General features: G+C 44.5%; 1 protein-coding gene across 5 annotated transcripts in view; it reads right to left on the bottom strand.

Annotated features, from left to right (window-relative positions):
• Nucleotides 1–1070: 1070 nt before the first annotated feature.
• The window catches only part of sorbs3 (sorbin and SH3 domain containing 3), a 35404-nt gene continuing 19053 nt past the window's right edge, over nt 1071–17421 (bottom strand). For 4 of the 5 annotated variants that reach the window (XM_027025020.2, XM_027025021.2, XM_027025023.2 and 1 more), the window contains exons 5-21: nt 17023–17153; nt 16281–16344; nt 14292–14315; nt 13880–13976; nt 13207–13300; nt 10721–10780; nt 10156–10269; nt 8848–8903; nt 7094–7215; nt 6136–6194; nt 6003–6049; nt 4777–4891; nt 4549–4674; nt 3752–4270; nt 3326–3429; nt 3123–3229; nt 1071–2821 (exon numbers count right to left, since the gene is read on the bottom strand). In XM_027025020.2, coding sequence (XP_026880821.2) covers nt 2760–2821; nt 3123–3229; nt 3326–3429; nt 3752–4270; nt 4549–4674; nt 4777–4891; nt 6003–6049; nt 6136–6194; nt 7094–7215; nt 8848–8903; nt 10156–10269; nt 10721–10780; nt 13207–13300; nt 13880–13976; nt 14292–14315; nt 16281–16344; nt 17023–17153 — 1901 coding nt within the window. In that variant the 3' untranslated portion in view covers nt 1071–2759. The remainder of the gene's footprint in view (nt 2822–3122; nt 3230–3325; nt 3430–3751; nt 4271–4548; nt 4675–4776; nt 4892–6002; nt 6050–6135; nt 6195–7093; nt 7216–8847; nt 8904–10155; nt 10270–10720; nt 10781–13206; nt 13301–13879; nt 13977–14291; nt 14316–16280; nt 16345–17022; nt 17154–17421) is intronic. The other variant, XM_027025024.2, reaches the window with a different exon arrangement.

Below are 17421 nucleotides of genomic sequence, written 5' to 3'. Positions count from 1 at the left end.
GAGGGAGAGATCAGGCAATATTCATTTTGCAGATGATGAGTAGGGATCTGTGCCCCGTGTACGCCCCCTGCCGTCAAGGAAAGGTACGGTTTCGACAGAGACTTCAGAGCGCATTTTCTTTGCGTACTAGTGCGCAACAAGAAACTGGGACGCTGAGTGAGTTATTTTCAGCTCCCTCAAGAGTTCACGTTTTTGCATACATGTGCACGTATTTTGTTGGAGGTCTTTACAGTACAAATGATTCAGCGATATCAACCATTAACATTTCCAAGGTTCCACGAACGAGGATATTATATGTACATCTTCATAATCTCACATAATTTTTATTTACTCGGTCATTTTCAGGTTACTGTGATTTCAGTCTTTTCACGACCAGTGCTGTTTGAATGATCGATATTTTTCTGTGTTGAATGGTTGTAGCATATTTCATTTCTTCAGAAACTATACGCCACTTTAGCATATTAGAATATGCTCTAAGCTACCTTATGAACCGTAAATTCAACCACATTACAGAGTTTTGCAGTAGTCTAGGTGGCACTCACTTCGTGCGTATCATGAAAATATCCGAAGTATTACTAATACATTAACGGTACTTAACCACTTGCCATGACACAAAACAAGGTGAATTCCCTCTTTGGCACAGTGTTCGACATGACATAACCTGAACTCGAGGTGGAGACGGGTTAAGCCCATCGCACTTAAACACAGTACTCAGATTACTTTGTCTTTTATTGGTATGGCTTTTGAAAAAACAGAATGCCCTTTAACCTATTCTCCGTGCCCCTGATAATACGTTTAAAGTTGTTTTTTTTTTGTTTTTTTTAACTTAGAGCCATAATATCGGTTTGTCATCTAAAAAATAATATACAAATAGACATTTAAACCAGCACGTGTGTATTTCCTTAGCAGATGGTTCTTGTGGTTGCACAGCTACATTTTAAAACGTAATCGTCAGCACCACGCCTTTTATTGTTTTAGAGAATTTAGTGCTAGGACTCAGCTTTGTTTCACTGTGGCTATTTTTGTGTTGCAATAAGTAATAACTTCTCTACAAAAGCAATAAGGCATTGTACTTTTTCAGCACTGGATTTTTTATTTGAGTGTTATCAAGGTGAGTACCATAGATACCGAAATACAATGTGTGCTCAATAAAAATATATTATTTTGCAGTTTGATAACTTTATATCTGTACAACATATGGCAATGTCAGTTTCAGATATCAGAAGATTGTAAAATGGAACTGATAATGATAAGGTTAGAAAAGAAATCCAAACCCTACATAATACAACCACAAAATATAGCATTCATTCATACAACTCGTCAATTTCATTGTAACCCATCGTAGAGCAAATGCCTCCATTACAATGCGCATGTATTTTGCTATGTAGACGTCTGATAGTGGATGCAAGGAATCCTTCTAATGAAGTCTTAGGCTTGAAATGACCGTGTATCATTTCAAGCCTAAGACTTCATTAGAAGGATTCCTTGCATTCCTTGCGTTTGATGGACAGGCATAATAAGATAACATAATTTGGCAGAAGCAACATACGTTACATGTGTCAACTATTTGTTTTGCGCATTTATCGCCTCTCGATCACACCATGATTCAATCACTTTTAGTTTGGTCAAGAAATTGACTTCATTTTTCCAAGTTCATTTTATCCTCGTGGAGGAGGTTTTTTAGCAGTTTAGCCTATATTAAGTTGCCGTATAAGATTAGTCGCACCGAATAAGACACGACTGGCATGGCTTACTGAGAAGACCTGTCTCAAACTGAACTCGTTCTCTGGATGACACAGGTGGTACTTGAGCGCTGTTAAACAGCCTGGTCGAAGACTTCTCTTTTGGTTGCAAGCCCTCAAAAACACGCGTTATTGCAGTTATCATTCTGTCAAACCCAAAGTCTGCCCATCCTGCACGTTTCAGGACAATCCATTAACGTACGGTTCTGGACTCCCGACACACTCCACGCGTGTCACTTCGAGCTATCGCGAACGTCTAACGCGTCTCGATGGCGGCGGAGTGAGAGAAGCACGAGAAGACATCGATGCGATCATGCTTGCAACAATAGCAGACGTGCTGATAAACATTTGATTTCAACTATGCCGATAAACAAAAACAAAACCCACACACAAACAAAAAACGAAACATTAGCCTTCATGATCACTTTGAAAATCAGAGTCAGAAAATGTTCTTTCATCCGCCGAGCGCGTCACTGTGTCCTACGGTGAGGGGTGGTCAGGTGGCCGAGGCTGTTACAAATCTGAAACGCAACACGTAGGCGATGTTTAAGTAAAGTTGGAAACGCGCCGCACAACTCACCGCCATGCTCGGAGCTCAGCGTGCGGTACGAGCAAAGCTGGGAGGTTTGACAGAGCTAGTCTTTTAGAGTGGGGCTCCCCTGTCCAACAGACCACCTCTCCCATCGGTCATGTTTCAGGAGTTCCGTGATGGTTATTCCTTGGTTGCGCACACAGTGTCCGTGCCATCTCCGCTACATCCAGGGAGCGCTTGTGAGCCACACCACACTCGCCAACGCACGCGTGCTCAAAACGTGAACTTGAGTATGCATGCAAACTATTTGTGGAGCTGAATAACGAGGGGTAAGTCGATGGAAGGCTAGGGCAGAGAGGGAGCGTGTGTTTTGGTGGCTCCGTGTGCGTTTGTGGGCAGTGGGGGGTGTATTTTCTTAGTTAATAGTGAGTAGGGGTGCATTAGCAGAGGGTGCGCTTGGCAAACACTCAGTTGAATGTTGGTATTCAGACAGGTGCCACGTAGTTTCCAGGGAAAGTCCCAAAAGCACGGGTCCTCTCAGACGTACCTGCAGAAACAGTTTTGCATCCATGAAGGAGTAGACAGGTTAAGGCTTTACATCGACCAAAAGCCGATCATAATGTAAAAATACAAAATCCCGTTCACTCTCTAACAACTTTCCCCTTTTCAAATAAAACATGTATTTGTAGTGACATATGATGTCCTGTAGAGGGCGTTTGAGTCAATAATATTCAACACACTGCGGACTTAAGGTAAAGCGAAGCAGCGTATTTCTGAAACAGCACTCGTGCATTGGGGGTAGCTTTGGATACAGGACAGTTACAACGGTCACGTAAAGGTGCCATTACCTACAAACCAGCCGTCATCACACTTCTCCAACACCTGGACAATGTCTCCCTCCTTCAGCTCCAGCTCATCCCTGTTCTGGGGTTTGTAGTTGTAAACTGCCTTATACCTGAACACACACAGGTGGACAGTACTTTGCATAACAATCAGATTAACACAGCTCTGAGTTCCACACTAGTTTTTATAGTGAAATGTAAAGACTCACGGTTTCCGTGGCATGACGGTGGTGCTGCTGTTGACGGGAGACTCTGATGATGGCGGAGTCTTTATCTGTGTGTAAGACTGAGGGGGCTGTGCTCTGATCCCATCCTATACAGAAATGTCACAGGTCCTACATTACACATCTTCCATAAGTCCCTCATCTGATCAATAGAAAAAGAGGCCCCTTGAAACATTTCACTGCAGTTAAAGGTGTCTGCAATAGAATGCAGACAGGGAACGGAACAAAGGTGTTTCTGTTGCCGAAACTGGCGCACCCAGTAAACTCCCTGTTCCGGAGTTTCAAAAGCTGCTCTGTCTGTCCTGGAGGATTAGAGCTTTAGCTTAATAGTTCTCACACAGTGGTCCAGACCACAGGTCTGTCCACCTCAAAGTGAAGTCATGAATGAAAAATTAGGCTTCATTCTGATACCTGAAAGGCATACGAAGGTCTCGGATTTGAATTCGCCGCCAGTCCGGGGCCCTGGGGAGACGCCAGCACATGATTGGACGGTGACAAAGGTGAGCTCACCCCTCTGTCCAACGAGGTGTGAGTGACCGGTTGCGGTGCTCCACTCCAGGGGCTGCTCGGCGGGGTGGGCGAGGTGGGGCCGGGCGAATACACAAAGCGAGTGGAGGGCTGCTTCGTGGAGGCGGGGTGCGAGGGTGAGAGAGGTGAGCGCGATTGGCCAGAAGCTTTGTGGGGCGAAAGCAGTGGCTGGGTGCTGTGGGGGGAGGGGGAGAGAGGGAGGTGCAGTGGCCGGCCGGGACTGCGCAGCTCGGAGGACGGGGGGGACAGGGGAGAGCCAGGAAGGTCGTCGGCCATTTTGGTTCGTGGCATTTTGTTGACCTGCACGTAGTTGACGGGGAAGATTCCGCTGCGGGTGGTGCCGGGAATCCGGCCTTCCAACCAGTGGTCATCCACCCTGCGCGTTATAGAGATCACCTCTCCCTGAGAGCATGGGGGGGGAGAATTAAAGAGCAACAAAGCGAGAATGAATGCTAGCATGTGGTAAAAGAAGCTACAGTGAACTGGAGAGTGATAAATACAAAGAGGCAGGTAATTCAGCAGGCGACTCCAAATCTAGCCATTATAAAAGATATTGGGTATTCAGGTAATAGAAGACATTCCTGCTTCCTGCTCTAATGCCATAATGTGTCCAGTGTCCCTCCAGTTCTAGGGTTAGGGTTTAGCTAGTGCGTTATGGAGGCTGTCTGAGCGTGCAGTACCTTCCGGAAGGACAGCTCCACGGGGAGGTCGGCGGTGAAGTTGAAGAGGGCCATGGCCTCGCCGTGCTCCAGCACCTGGATGGCAGGTTCCTTTATCGGGACGGGCTTCTCCGTCGGTGGGATGATCTGGTGGGAGGGAGTGTGGGTGAGGGTGAGTGCAAGCCCTTCTAACTTAGCCAACGACAAAAGGTAGCCCAGGCACACACACACACACACATACGCTCACACCTCCACGTAGCTGGTAGGAAAGATGCCCGCTCTGCCATGATGCTCTCCTTCGTACCAGTTGGCGTCGACCTGACGGTGGATGTACACCACGTCACCCTTCTGCAGGGTCAGCTCCCTGTTGAGCAAAGGTCAGTGGTCATTTTAAATCCTTAACTGCCATGATGGCAGGCAACGAACCTGGATTATATTCCAGTTTATAAATACAAAGATTCTCCTCACACTCATTTCCCTAAACCATGTAATCAGGAGACTGCAGGTGTTACGCTTACTAAAAAGAGTCTCAGTTTCCAGTCCCAATATGCATGTTCTTCTGACCAGCGTTCACATCGGTTTCCAGTTCCAGACAAACAGGTATAAGGGTCAAACACGGCGCCTTTAGCTTGAAAGCGGATCCTACGGGGCTGTCCGAAAAAAGCCTGGCAGCTTAAAAGAACTGAACTGCGAACTACAGCAACTCCAAAGCTGCCCGCTCCTCGTCAGTGCTACCCAATACAGGCCCAACAGCGACATGGTAGTGTTGCACGTGGAGTGGGCGGGAAAACTCCAGTACCTGCACAGGCTGAGATGCACTGTGAAACGTTCTGAACAATGGCCGAGTTACTGAATAAGGTAAGCTGAGCAATTTCCCCTCGGTTCACCCTGTCCTCCATTCATGTTGTACCTCCTAAATCCTTAGAATTAGATAACAGGGGAAGATAACTGTGTGTGGGTGTATCTTTTAAATACTAAGCCACTCCCATTTACGCAATTGTGTGACATTCTCACCTAAAAGGAGTGAAGTCAGCACGTCAACAGTGGCGGCGGGGTCGTACCGTGTTCTTGTAACATGCCACACATTTTGAGTGAAGGTTTAGCACAACTAGCAGATGCTGATCAACTCCCCCGTTAATTTACAGGCAAGAGACACTTTTTAAGTAACACCTTGTACCTACACTGTTGCCATTGTTATGTACACATATGTTATAGGTGCGTTTTATAGGTGTTTAAATCACACACTAGCTGGTCTATTGGGTTTGCCAGCCCCCCAGTGATGGCCAGATATTTTTCAGGGGGTGGCCATTCTCAAGGTGTGTCCAACAAAAGGGCCGGTGATTGGAGTCATGTCCACGGTCATAGGAAAGGCCGAACTGATCCCGTCACCAGCTGGAGAAGGCTGATACCTTGCAGCCCTGTTGGCTGAGCGATCCCAAAAGAATTCCATTTCATGTGGTTTGGTTTAGACTTACTTGGGTGACTGTGCTTGGAAATTGAATTTGGCTCGTGCTGCTTTCATCTGTAAAATAGATAAAGTGATAAACATCCTCACGATCTCACGTGTTTGCTGAGGACATTTAAATGCCAAACCCAATCCAGGAGTACCTTCTTCTCCTCTCGCTTTGGAAGGAAGTCCATCTCTACAGACACACTCGCTGTTCTGTCTGCAATATGAAGAAGACCATGTCAAAGAAACACAAGCAGCACATGAGAAATGGTACATCGGTTAAAAATCATGACAGGCATTACAGTTGCACCGAAGTACTGAGTAACAAGTACTGAGTACTGAACCCCTTCAGAACATACTCCTCCTGAACACAGTCAGAGCACACTTGCACAGGACAGAGATCTAAGCACACAGCTTCTTTACTTATTCAAAGCCCTGTAAACACAGCATAGCATGTGAAATTCTGGCCCTGGGCTTGGTTTGCTCACACTAAATCACTTATCCACATGTGTCCTCTCAAATAAACAAACCAGAACATGGAAGGCTATTAAATACGTTCTGAGCTCATCTCTTATACAGAGTTAGACATGCTTCAAGCAACTTGGAAAGAAGGGGCCAAATACTGGAATCTCTAGCTCAGTAGAAAATATGTTGTGTTTACAGTGGCACTCTTTTGCTCTCTGTAGCTCACTCCCTCCGTCTCTCCGTTTGTGTAACTCTTTTTCCAAGGAAAATAGGTGGATAAAGCAAATCTATATTTAACACTTCCCACTTTCACCATTCCCTCACTGCAATTCCTATCTTTCTGTGGATGAGGAAAACTAAAATGTTTGGGGTCTTTGCTTTACCCTTTTTAGAGGACCATTTCTGTTGGTGCTAATGAAATAGTACCCTGAGGAGAGGAAATCCAAAACAATAAAGAAGCAAAAGGTCATTGCCGGTTCCTGGATTCACATGGAGAAAATGTTATAACGGTGCCCTGTTAGGTCATGGTTATGTTTAAAACCAGCATGATGAACAACAAACGGTACAAAAAATTGTCACTTTCCAATTGCCGACGGAGTGCAATATATAGCATGGAGGAGAGGAGAGGAGAGTTCAAGGGTCGTCTCCTACCACTAGCATATGGGATGCCAGGCACCGGGTCCGGCTGCACGTGGGAACCGGGGGTCACAGCACGGCTGAGAGGTGGACCTCTCCAGCCTTTCGTTCCAGGATGCTTTTCTCCAGTCGGACGGCTGAGAGGGGAAACAAACAAACAAAAAAAACCCAAGGAAACAAGTTTAATGGCAGAACATAAATCCTCTAAAAGAGGCAGAGAACACACCCGCATGCACACATTTTGAGGTGCACGGCTCCTTCGCCCACACTTGTCGTGCGGGCCTCACTTCCTTTGACCTAGTCTCCCGATTTGCACACCAAAGCCCAAAAACAACAGACAAAATGAAAAACAGAGGTTTCCTAAATGCAAAAGAGCAGTGTAACCGTCCAGACCGAGAAAAGCCAGATGATCTCACGCACAAGACTGATCGCTACATACCTCCACTTTAGCTCTGGACAATAGGCTTATTATTACGTAATGGCACATGGCCGTAAGGAAAACCCTGAACAGCTGATCTGAAATCTGTTTTGTAGATTTTTAGTAATTTAATTGCAAGATTTGACAAGCCCTTTTTTTTATAGGCTCCAAAGCACAACTATTTTCAGGTTCCTTTATTTAACTATTAAGGAAAATATTAGTTCAGTAGCAACACTGAGATGTGTTGAATTTAAAAGTGTCAAGTCTCTACAAAGCTTCTTAGAACGTTTGTTCCGTCACATCTCCCCAAGAGAATGTTCTAGACTACAGAATGTTCTAGACTAGCGGAAGTGGTAAAACCAAGCACCCTCCCCATTTCCCATGTGTTCTACCACACATATCCATGTCAAGAGAAGCATTTATGGACTTTTGAAGGCGCAGAGTAGCGAGACGTAGGAGGGTTGAGGAAAAAAATAAAGCCAGAGCTCATCTGAGCAAACATCCCAGCAACAGAAGTGCCGGAGGAGTTGAAGAATGTGTCAGAGAGAGGGTGAGAAATATGGCTCGCCACCCTCCTGACTGGGGATGCCGCTCCGGCTACAGGGGGCGTCCTGTGAAGGCGAACTTTCTCAGCTCTGTGAAAAGCTGCCAAGCAGGTCTGGCCAGCGCGCTGTGGTCAGGGATGATTTTAGCTGCTCTGTTTCACCAGGTGATACATGTAGGTGTGTTATACATGCACATACACACCCAAACACATACTCACACACACACCCACAAACATAGCATTTTTAAATGAACATGCAGGCTAACAAATATAGATGTTGTCATATTCCCACTGGCCAACAATGTCAGGAGAATGTTAGGAATCGATGCTAAGAATGCAATGAAATTTGTGTGACTGGTTAAAAGAACGTTTTGGCATTCTAGGACCAACCAACCAACCAACCAACCAACCACACACACAGACAGACACAGACACACACAGACACACACACACACAAAAAAAAAAAGTCACAGCAGGGGTTCTGGTATTTGGCTAGCAAGCCAACAAGAGTCAACAATTAACCAATCTTGGCAGGAGATAGGCAGTCTTATGAGAACGATAAGCATGAACAACCAGCAATCTGTTCAGCCCTATTTTACAGAATCCTACACAGGAACTCTCCTCATTAAATGCTGAAAATCACTGGTGTTATTTTGAATTAAACAGCACCATCAACTTCCACAAACTATGTTGTCACATACAAGAGCCACAAATATGAAGAAAATAAATTTCATATTAGTTTCTACCTTCAACAAACACTCCCTCACTCTCACGGACAGACAGAAAGAAAGAGATGCAGAAACACACCTGTTGTCAGGTGATTTCCCTGATGTCCCAGCTCCAGGAGTGTGGCTCCTAGCTCCCTGTGAATACAAGACTATGATGAGTCCAGCTTATGTAGCTCCCCACGTCTTACACACATGCACACAGACACAGAAACAGAAACATGCGCACACAGAAGAAACCAGAGTCTTTGGGAACAGCGTGGTGGAAAGCAAGTAGGAGTGGTGGTGATCCCTCCCACCCAGGATATGGCACTGCTCCCCTGGGTCCTACAAACCGCATATTAAACCTGCATGAGGCAACAGAAACCTACAGCGTGAATGTACGCAGTCAACCCCGCACATCGCCTCATCACTCTTACAGTTCAAATCCTCAGCCCTTTATTGCTAACTTCAACATCAAAATATCAAATCAAATATGTATACATCATATGGTTTTGTTTTTTTTTTGTTTTTTTTATATTTAGCCAGGTGAGGACCATTGAGATTAAATCTCTCCTGTGCAAGGAGCACCGGGGACACTAAGACTCAATGCACAGCTGCACTCGTGTGTTAACGCAACACTTTGCCCAATCATATGACTAGTTACGGATCAAAGCCAATAGGATTACGCTATGCAAATGAACCATATCTACTGCTCCCCCTCTAGCATCCGTTCACTTTGAGTTGAGTGTGGGATGCAGTATTCGGTTTAACGGTTAAGGGCATCTACATACAGCATCTCCAAGCCAAGTGCCACAGAAATGCAGGCATGACGACAGACGGGTAAAATAAACGGAAGTCTGGCTGCATGCTTCTGGTCATGCAAGTGATCGGTGGCTACCGGTTTTGTACAGAGAGGAGCATTGTGGAGCAGGGAGAGAAAAGGGTCACCATGCGCAGCTGTCGGTCGTCGGGGAAACGTCCAACATCTCGAGTGCTGATGAAGCAATAAGTGTAATTGTACATGGAAATGTAATGGTACGGTCTGGAGTGAGTTATTTTTCTCTCTAATGTAATTCTGCCTTTCTATGCTCATTGTTCTCTGTTCTCTCTCTCTCTCTCTCTCTCTCTCTCTCTCTCTCTCTCTCTCTCTCTCTCTCTCTCTCTCTCTCTCTCACTCTCACTTACAGTCTCTCTTCCTCCATCCCAATCACATTCATATTAACATAATGCTATGACCTGTTTCTGACAGAAGCAATGGTCAGGATTCACAGTTTCAGTGGTGTCCGCCGGAACAATGCGAGGTGTTTTATGGTTCTGTGAAGAAGGAGGGACAGGCCCAGGGAAAGAGAGCGGTAGTGCTGGAGTTTGTGGGAAGGGGTATCGGGGTGGGTCGGGGGCGGGTCAGTACCTCACCCCTGCCACGCTGTTGCTGCTGTTCTTTCAGGGAAAGCTTCCTCTCCAGACCCCGGATCTCCGAGTCCAACTCTGCCTCGAAGCGGTTGAGCTCTGACACCAGCGTTGCCTGTTAAACGCCACCCATACCGGGGAAGACGGGGTTCCGTCAGACCGTGAATGCAAAATATGTCAGCAGAAGGTGACCAGTGAAATAATCAACAAGCTTGACTTCACATCTGAGGTGGATTTGCCATAAGTTGACAACTTAAGACAAAAGTCAAGATTGTCCTACATTATCCACCTCACTAAATATGCTTTGCTGCTATAAACAGGCTTGAACACATTTTTTACAGTCAAAAGACATTTCATGTGACGTGGCTGCTTTAATAATAGCACTCTCTTTAATTGCGCTGCTGTCAATCACACAGTAGCAGCACACGCTTCTAAAACAAAGACAGCCTTTTAACATTCGGACCCTTTAAAACTATATGTCTCTGCTCAGAAATGCTATGTATTATGTGGATGTGCCAGTGAACGTCAGTCTACCTCTATTAACATCAGTGTAGGTGGGTGCTCACCTCGATCGAGGGGGAGTGGCCTCTCGCAGGAGGGCGGTGCACGGGCAGTTGCCTCGGTGACTGTCAACAAAAATAAAACCTTAGTTAAGCTGAAAAAATGTCACATTTCAGTGTCAAAGGGGGCTACATCGTTAAAATTGGGTACAGTTAAAGTAAGACAGGAAAAAATATTACGCACTGTTGAGTAAATACTTTCTCTGTCAGTGCAGTAGTTTTCACATGGCTTAAACTCTTATTGTGAAAGATAAATACAATAATACATTCAAAACCCGATTCTACACATCCCTTTTTACTTTTACATACCATTTACTCGTAGAGAAGTAATTTAACCCCTGTTCTTAACAAGAATGTCCAATAATCGAATAGCAGCTAGCCGATTGATGAAGACTGAAAGATGACAATATCGTAAAATCAAGACCAAAAATCGTTTATAGGTTTATGTCTTGCAGCGAACTCATTTGCACTAAAAAAAAAAAGACCTGTCCTGGACTGGAATTAGTCCGATTCACTAAATCAGAACCCGCTTCCCGAAAACGGACTTTAAGGGCAACATCAATACGTCCAAAGGAGCCAAAGGCTGATATGACCATATTACATGCCATCTGTAAACCCCAAAACGCCAATGCTGAGACCTCGCTTTCTCTCTTTTTTTGCGCTGGCTTTCAAATACCTTGGCGAGGAAGGGAGCTGTTCGGAACCAAAGCGATCACTCGCAGTCGTCTGCTCAATCACTTCAGCGTTTAAAGTAGTAAAAACGCTTTTATATCTTTTACAAAATAAAATAAAATGTCTCTGCGTCAAGAATATATTCCGAGATGCGTGTATGATCAAAGCAACGAATGTGCAACGAATGTGCAATTAAACGCTGTTGGACCGGACGGGCAGATAACGGATAACGGGGCTAATCACTATCACTAGACGGCTCTGTCTACCGTAGAGCGGCGAAGCGGCTGAGAACGAACGAGTCGGTTTCTTCCTTCTCCTGAAGCGCTGCGAGAAAAGCTTACAAACTGTGGCAAGAGTTGGTCGCAGTGCCGCAACACTCCGACAAATAGACACGGCCATTAATGGAAACCACCTTTCACTCGGTGTCCCTCCCTCTAACTTTCTTCTAGCGACTTCAATGCTGCATCAAAAACAAGTCAATAAAACGATGTTTTTGGTCCAGACATAAAAAAAAAAAAAAACCTTTCTCGACAAGAAAGAGTCCAGAAGCGAGGTGCTGAACATTAGAAAATTACTTCTTAAAACCCTTGCGGTTTCGAAATACTTACGTAATGAAAAAAGAGCAGGTCTATTTGCAGGGCCCTGAATGAAAAGGGAGACCTGCCAGTTCCTTACGCTCGAGACAATTAAAATCAGCTCCAAGGCAGCAAGCAACTTTGTATTCATGAAGAATCGAGGACAGATTCGATACATTCCTCACTGTGTGCCAGCATTCAGAACTAAAAAGAAACGTGAATATGAAGAAAATTCATGCTAAAAGCATCGATAATAAAGGAAGAAAAATGTTTTATGATCTAGTGCGTGAGACTGGAAAGATTATATATATATATATTCATAATGGGAATGCCACGGTCCCTGAAGTCATACACGACCGCAAATCGATTCAGTTCGATTTGGGTTTTTGAAACTCCATCCTATACAACTTGATAGACACTCATCATTGCCAAATGTATTGTATTAATATAAAATCGCACTTCACAAAGTCGAAGAAGAACAAAATAAATGTAACACAAAACAGGCCATGCAACTTAAACGTTTCTTTTTTTTCATAGTGCATACCAAGACATCTGTGGTAGGGAGTAGTCACACAGCACTGCTGATCAGTCTGAACATGTCAAAAATAGTTTCCCTGTTATAACCTAGCCTAGTTCCAATCATCTGTAGCAATGACACTGAACGCATTTATTATCTTCCCACTTGCAGTGATGCAAAATCTTGGAAGGGTGTGCTTTGATATGAATGCCCACTAGCCCAAACCTCCACTAGCCAAGTAGGGGTAGGTAGCATAGTCCAAGCAGAGGCATTTAGAGATACAGACAAAAACTCCCACAGCAATCCCCTGCATGTTAGCAATGAAACAATGACTATTCTAAAGTAGAGTACTTGCAAAGGCTTGAATTTACTGAGTAAATTGTGCCTGGCCATATTGAATACACATCAGAATGTTTCCCCATTTATATAAACACACGTGTCACAGCAGTCCACTGGAAACAGGACATTCTTCTGGCGAGCTTGTGTGAGCACCATAACTTAACATGGAAAGGAACCCATTTCTTTCATTGTGTTGGTACCAAGCCCATGAAATAACTCAGCACTGTTATTTCGCAAAGGGGGTTATAGAAATATACAGTAGATATCAATCAGGACTAATGCGAAAAATGTCCCTCTGTGCTGTGCCTCTGTCAAGCAGAATGGTTTGATTCTGTCTGGAGGACAGGGGGAGGAGAGGCCGTCTTCCCCCAGCCAACAGAGCCCCTTACCTGGATCTGGTCGTCTGCCGTGCCTCCCTGCCCTGGTTCAAAGTCAAAAATGCTCTTGGGCTCTGGAATCTTAACTACATCGCCCAGATTGGTCCTGGAACGCAACCCCCACACGCGCACACACACACACACACACACACACACACACACACACACTTTATCGCAGTCCCATTGTCAGCGGGTGCTGCAGCAGATCCTGACCTGCCCGCTGTCGCCTCTCTGGCCTTCTCACCATGCCTCTGTTCCCGAGGCTGTGACTGCAGAGTCTGTTATCGCAGATGCTCTTAATGTTTGTGCTTCACAAGTCATGACCTCACCAGGGGGAGGATGAGACGGTACTTCCCCTTCTGTTTGGATGTTGTTTCCCCATAAAGATGTTATTATACAATGCCTAGTCCATACTACACAGCAGCGTGCAAGTTCAAACAGGGAATTTAAATCCTGGATCTCCCATATGTGCTTGTAAGTACTGCATATGGAATTTTTTTTTTTTCCACATTCCAAAATTCCAAATAACTGGCTGGGAGTGTTTGTCCTTCTCCATGCTTCAGTGGTGGATCACAAATCTGGAGTCAAATTGTTCTCGTTCTCTCTCTCTCTCTCTCTCTCTCTCTCTCTCTCTCTCTCTCTCTCTCTCTCTCTCTCTCTCTCTCTCTCTCTCTCTCTCTCTCACCAGTCAGGTAGTGCTCCGTGCTGGGTGAGGGTGAAGGGGTCTTTCCCTGCCCCGGGACCGTCCTCCTGGGTGCCCTCTAAGGGGGGAGTGAGGCTCTCTGGAAGGAGATGACCAGTATCCATAATCCATCATCACATCTATACCACATATTCTCTAAACAGGCCACAGCCCACTGTAAACGTGATTATATATAATGATAAGCAACATGCAACACTCTTATCTACACTCTTATAGTCCCAGGTTAACACAGGCTTAATTATGGCACCAAATTTTTACAGAAGCCCGATACAATATTTACCACCTGGAATATAAATAGGGTTGTTTAAGATGCATGTCATCATCTTCTAGTGCTCTACAAGACAAAACATGCTAGAAAGGTGACAATGTTTTACAAGGTTAAAAATGAACTTACTTTCACTCCAGTCAATGTCTGGCTCTGAAAGGGGGAAAGAAAAAATGTGGTACAAGCCAGCATTTTCCAACAACAATTATAGACAACAATAAGTTCCAAACAGAACCAACGTAGGACTTTCCACCATCCAATTTCAACTGCAACCTCTCCATGGGGACAGAGGTTGTCTTTACTCTACGCCAAATCCAACAGCTCGTTAATATTTGGACCCCATCTGTTGTGCTAGCAACCGCAGTCCTGAAGGCTCCAGCCTGTGTGGCTACCACAGTAAACAGACTGTTTCCAAATAGGTGGCTCCTTATTTTCTGGTTCCTCTAAGGTTCCTGCCCTCTGCTCTCTGCTGTTGTGTCCTCAAGCAAAGCACTTAATCCAGGATCTAGGCTCCAGCCCAGGAGCAGCATGAGTAGAAGACATCACCCTGCTCCTGGCAGTAGACTTTGTATCTTAACAAACTGCACATCATTCAGGAACCGTCTTTTTTAATCTTGTCTGTTTTCTCTGCTGATCTCTTACAAACCTCTCTCTTGTATAAAATCTTGTGTAAGGGTGAAACATCAGTTGTTATATATGTGCTATAGAAATAATCCTGACTAGCCCAAAGATAGAGTACTATATAGGACTATGCACAAGGCAACAAAACAGTTCATCCCACCAGCCCAGAAATGATGGCGTGTAGACAATGTGAAATGCAAATTAGAATGACTATTCATTAAGTAATGTGCTGTATTTCTGAGTGAAACAGGCTGACTGTGTAATGGTGAGCGGTAAGGAGGTAGACGCATGTGCGGAGAACAGCAAGATTTATTATGGGCAAATCCAAAGTCAGAGTCATTGTGGTAGTCCAGGGTCATATTACCAACACGGAGAGCACGGGGATACTTTACAAACAAACAAACACACACAAAGGCAAACAGGGGAAGCAGGCTATAACAGAGACTAGGAAACACAAAAGCTAGGATAAAAAAAAGAAACAAACGGGCTTTAAGACTTCTACCAAGCACATAAATGCTAGCATTCAAACAAACAATAAATAGCCAAGACCAAGGCCACAAGGCAGGGTTTAAATACATGAACTAAACAAGGTAGAAATGAGGGACAGGTGTAAGCAATCAAACGAGGGTGGAAAAATGAAACTATGGCATAGATCTAAAATACACAAGACAGGGAAAACATGGCACACGGAAGCTGGGAGGGACTGATCGTGATAGATTGGCTTGGAACTCATATATGATGGCATGAGGTCTTTTCAATCAGGACTAGATTGGATCATGAAAAACATGATATGATATTATTAATATTACACCCTGGTGATGTAGCCAAAAAAATCTGAATAAATTTTAGAAGCGGGAAAAAGTCAAAGCATTTTGATGGAAGAAAAAAACAACAAGAACTTTGTTTCGTAAACAAGAAGATAAAAAAGGTCCACTTCAAGTTGTCAGGTTTTTTAAGTATAAGAAGAAAAACTCATTTTTCCCCACATTGCCTTTAACTCAAATTGATCTAAACATAAAGTCAATCTAAAATCACAAATCTCTGAATTTATCTGTTTGTTATAAAATACATCAGCTGTCACTTTAGATGTCGGCAGAAACTAGCTAGCGTTTACTGATCTGTGATCAGTTTCAGTTACATACTCTATAATGACCCATTGTGTAAGAAGCATAAGAAAAACTGTTTGCAAACCAGGCAATCAGACCCAACTGAGAAGGGTGAACGAAAGAAACAACAATGCAGAAGTTGAACTCGGACTCTGCCCAGTTTCAGGCTAAGCCTATAAAGTTTCCCTTTCAGGGACTGAATGGACACATCCACTCGCTGATTTCCACACAAAGCCCAAGTTTTGGTGCGGAAATTAGGGCTCTCCGGTTTCTACACCTTGTAGTTCTGAATGGCCCCCGTAGCTTTCCGTCTTGTTGCGCGGCAGTCAGGGTGTGTGTGTGTGCGCGCGCGTGTTTGTGTGTGTGTGTGTGTGTGTGCGCGCGCGCATACCCTCTGGTTTCTTGTGGATCTGTCTAAACATGCTTCTGTACCAGTCCTTGGGCTTGTTCACACTCTGATGAAGGAGGGAGAAAACACACCATGTTTCAGCAAATCGGGCTACTGCATGTACCTTAGGTCACCCCGGCTCAGAACAAACGTCTGTGGGGCTGACATAGTTGTCATGTATAGACAAATGTATTCAGTGCAACTATCCTCAGCATGAACGACAGACAACATCCTGTCCTCTTGTGAGTGAGGCGCTCTCTGTAATATTTAAATCCTCGTCCTCTGTAATATATAAATCCTTGCCTATAAAGCTTGTTATGGTATTTTCCCTGTTCCAGCCTACCTGACTCCACTCATAATTGCCTTGGTAATTAACCCCTGATGTGGATCAGGTATGACAGCAGGGAATAACCCCAAGGCCTGCAGGATATAACGAACTAGGGACTGGCAGAAAAATCCACTTTTACGTTGTTTGTGAGTTTCAAATTGGCCTATAGTTTGTGGATTTATTACAAGCTGTACATCCATCATAAAGTTTTTTGGCTTATTTAATAATATATGCCAGTGTGCCAAGGCTTCAGTTTCTCAGCACGCTACTTTATTGATACCCATTATACAAATCAGCTCTACATAGATTACACAGTTACACAGCAGAGACAAAGAGACTGGATTTCTGCACGATGGCCTGCAGACAGTCTACAGAGTGCGGACCTCTCAGTGTACTCTAACAAACGTGGGAACTCACAGATCGGGATGCAATTGGCATGCCTGTCTCGTCCACGGGGCCGATCCCAGAGTACTTGATGAGCCTCTCCTCTTTGACGGGGATTGTGTGGGGCAGCGTGGCAGATCGTGGCCCTCCATTAGATAATCCATCTGCAAGAGTCACCATCCACATGGATGGTATAATATTTAAGATGTATACACTTATATTTAGCATAAGTAGGCATAGTGTTAAAAGGGCTCCATATGGGATTGTTTTTTCTTTTTTTCCACAACACTGTGGTAATAAGTCGAGTTTATTAAGATGCTTCACACTCAGGGTCATAGAGAAGACTTAAAGACCATTCCCAGGTCTTAACCAATCAGGACTTAATAATAATCATGAAGGTTTAAGTGACAGATCAGAGTAAAACTTAAACTG

This window comes from Electrophorus electricus, chromosome 18 (genome assembly GCF_013358815.1).
Source record: "Electrophorus electricus isolate fEleEle1 chromosome 18, fEleEle1.pri, whole genome shotgun sequence".
Classification (NCBI taxonomy): Eukaryota; Metazoa; Chordata; class Actinopteri; order Gymnotiformes; family Gymnotidae; genus Electrophorus; species Electrophorus electricus.
This window is presented reverse-complemented; position numbering and strand designations above follow the sequence as displayed.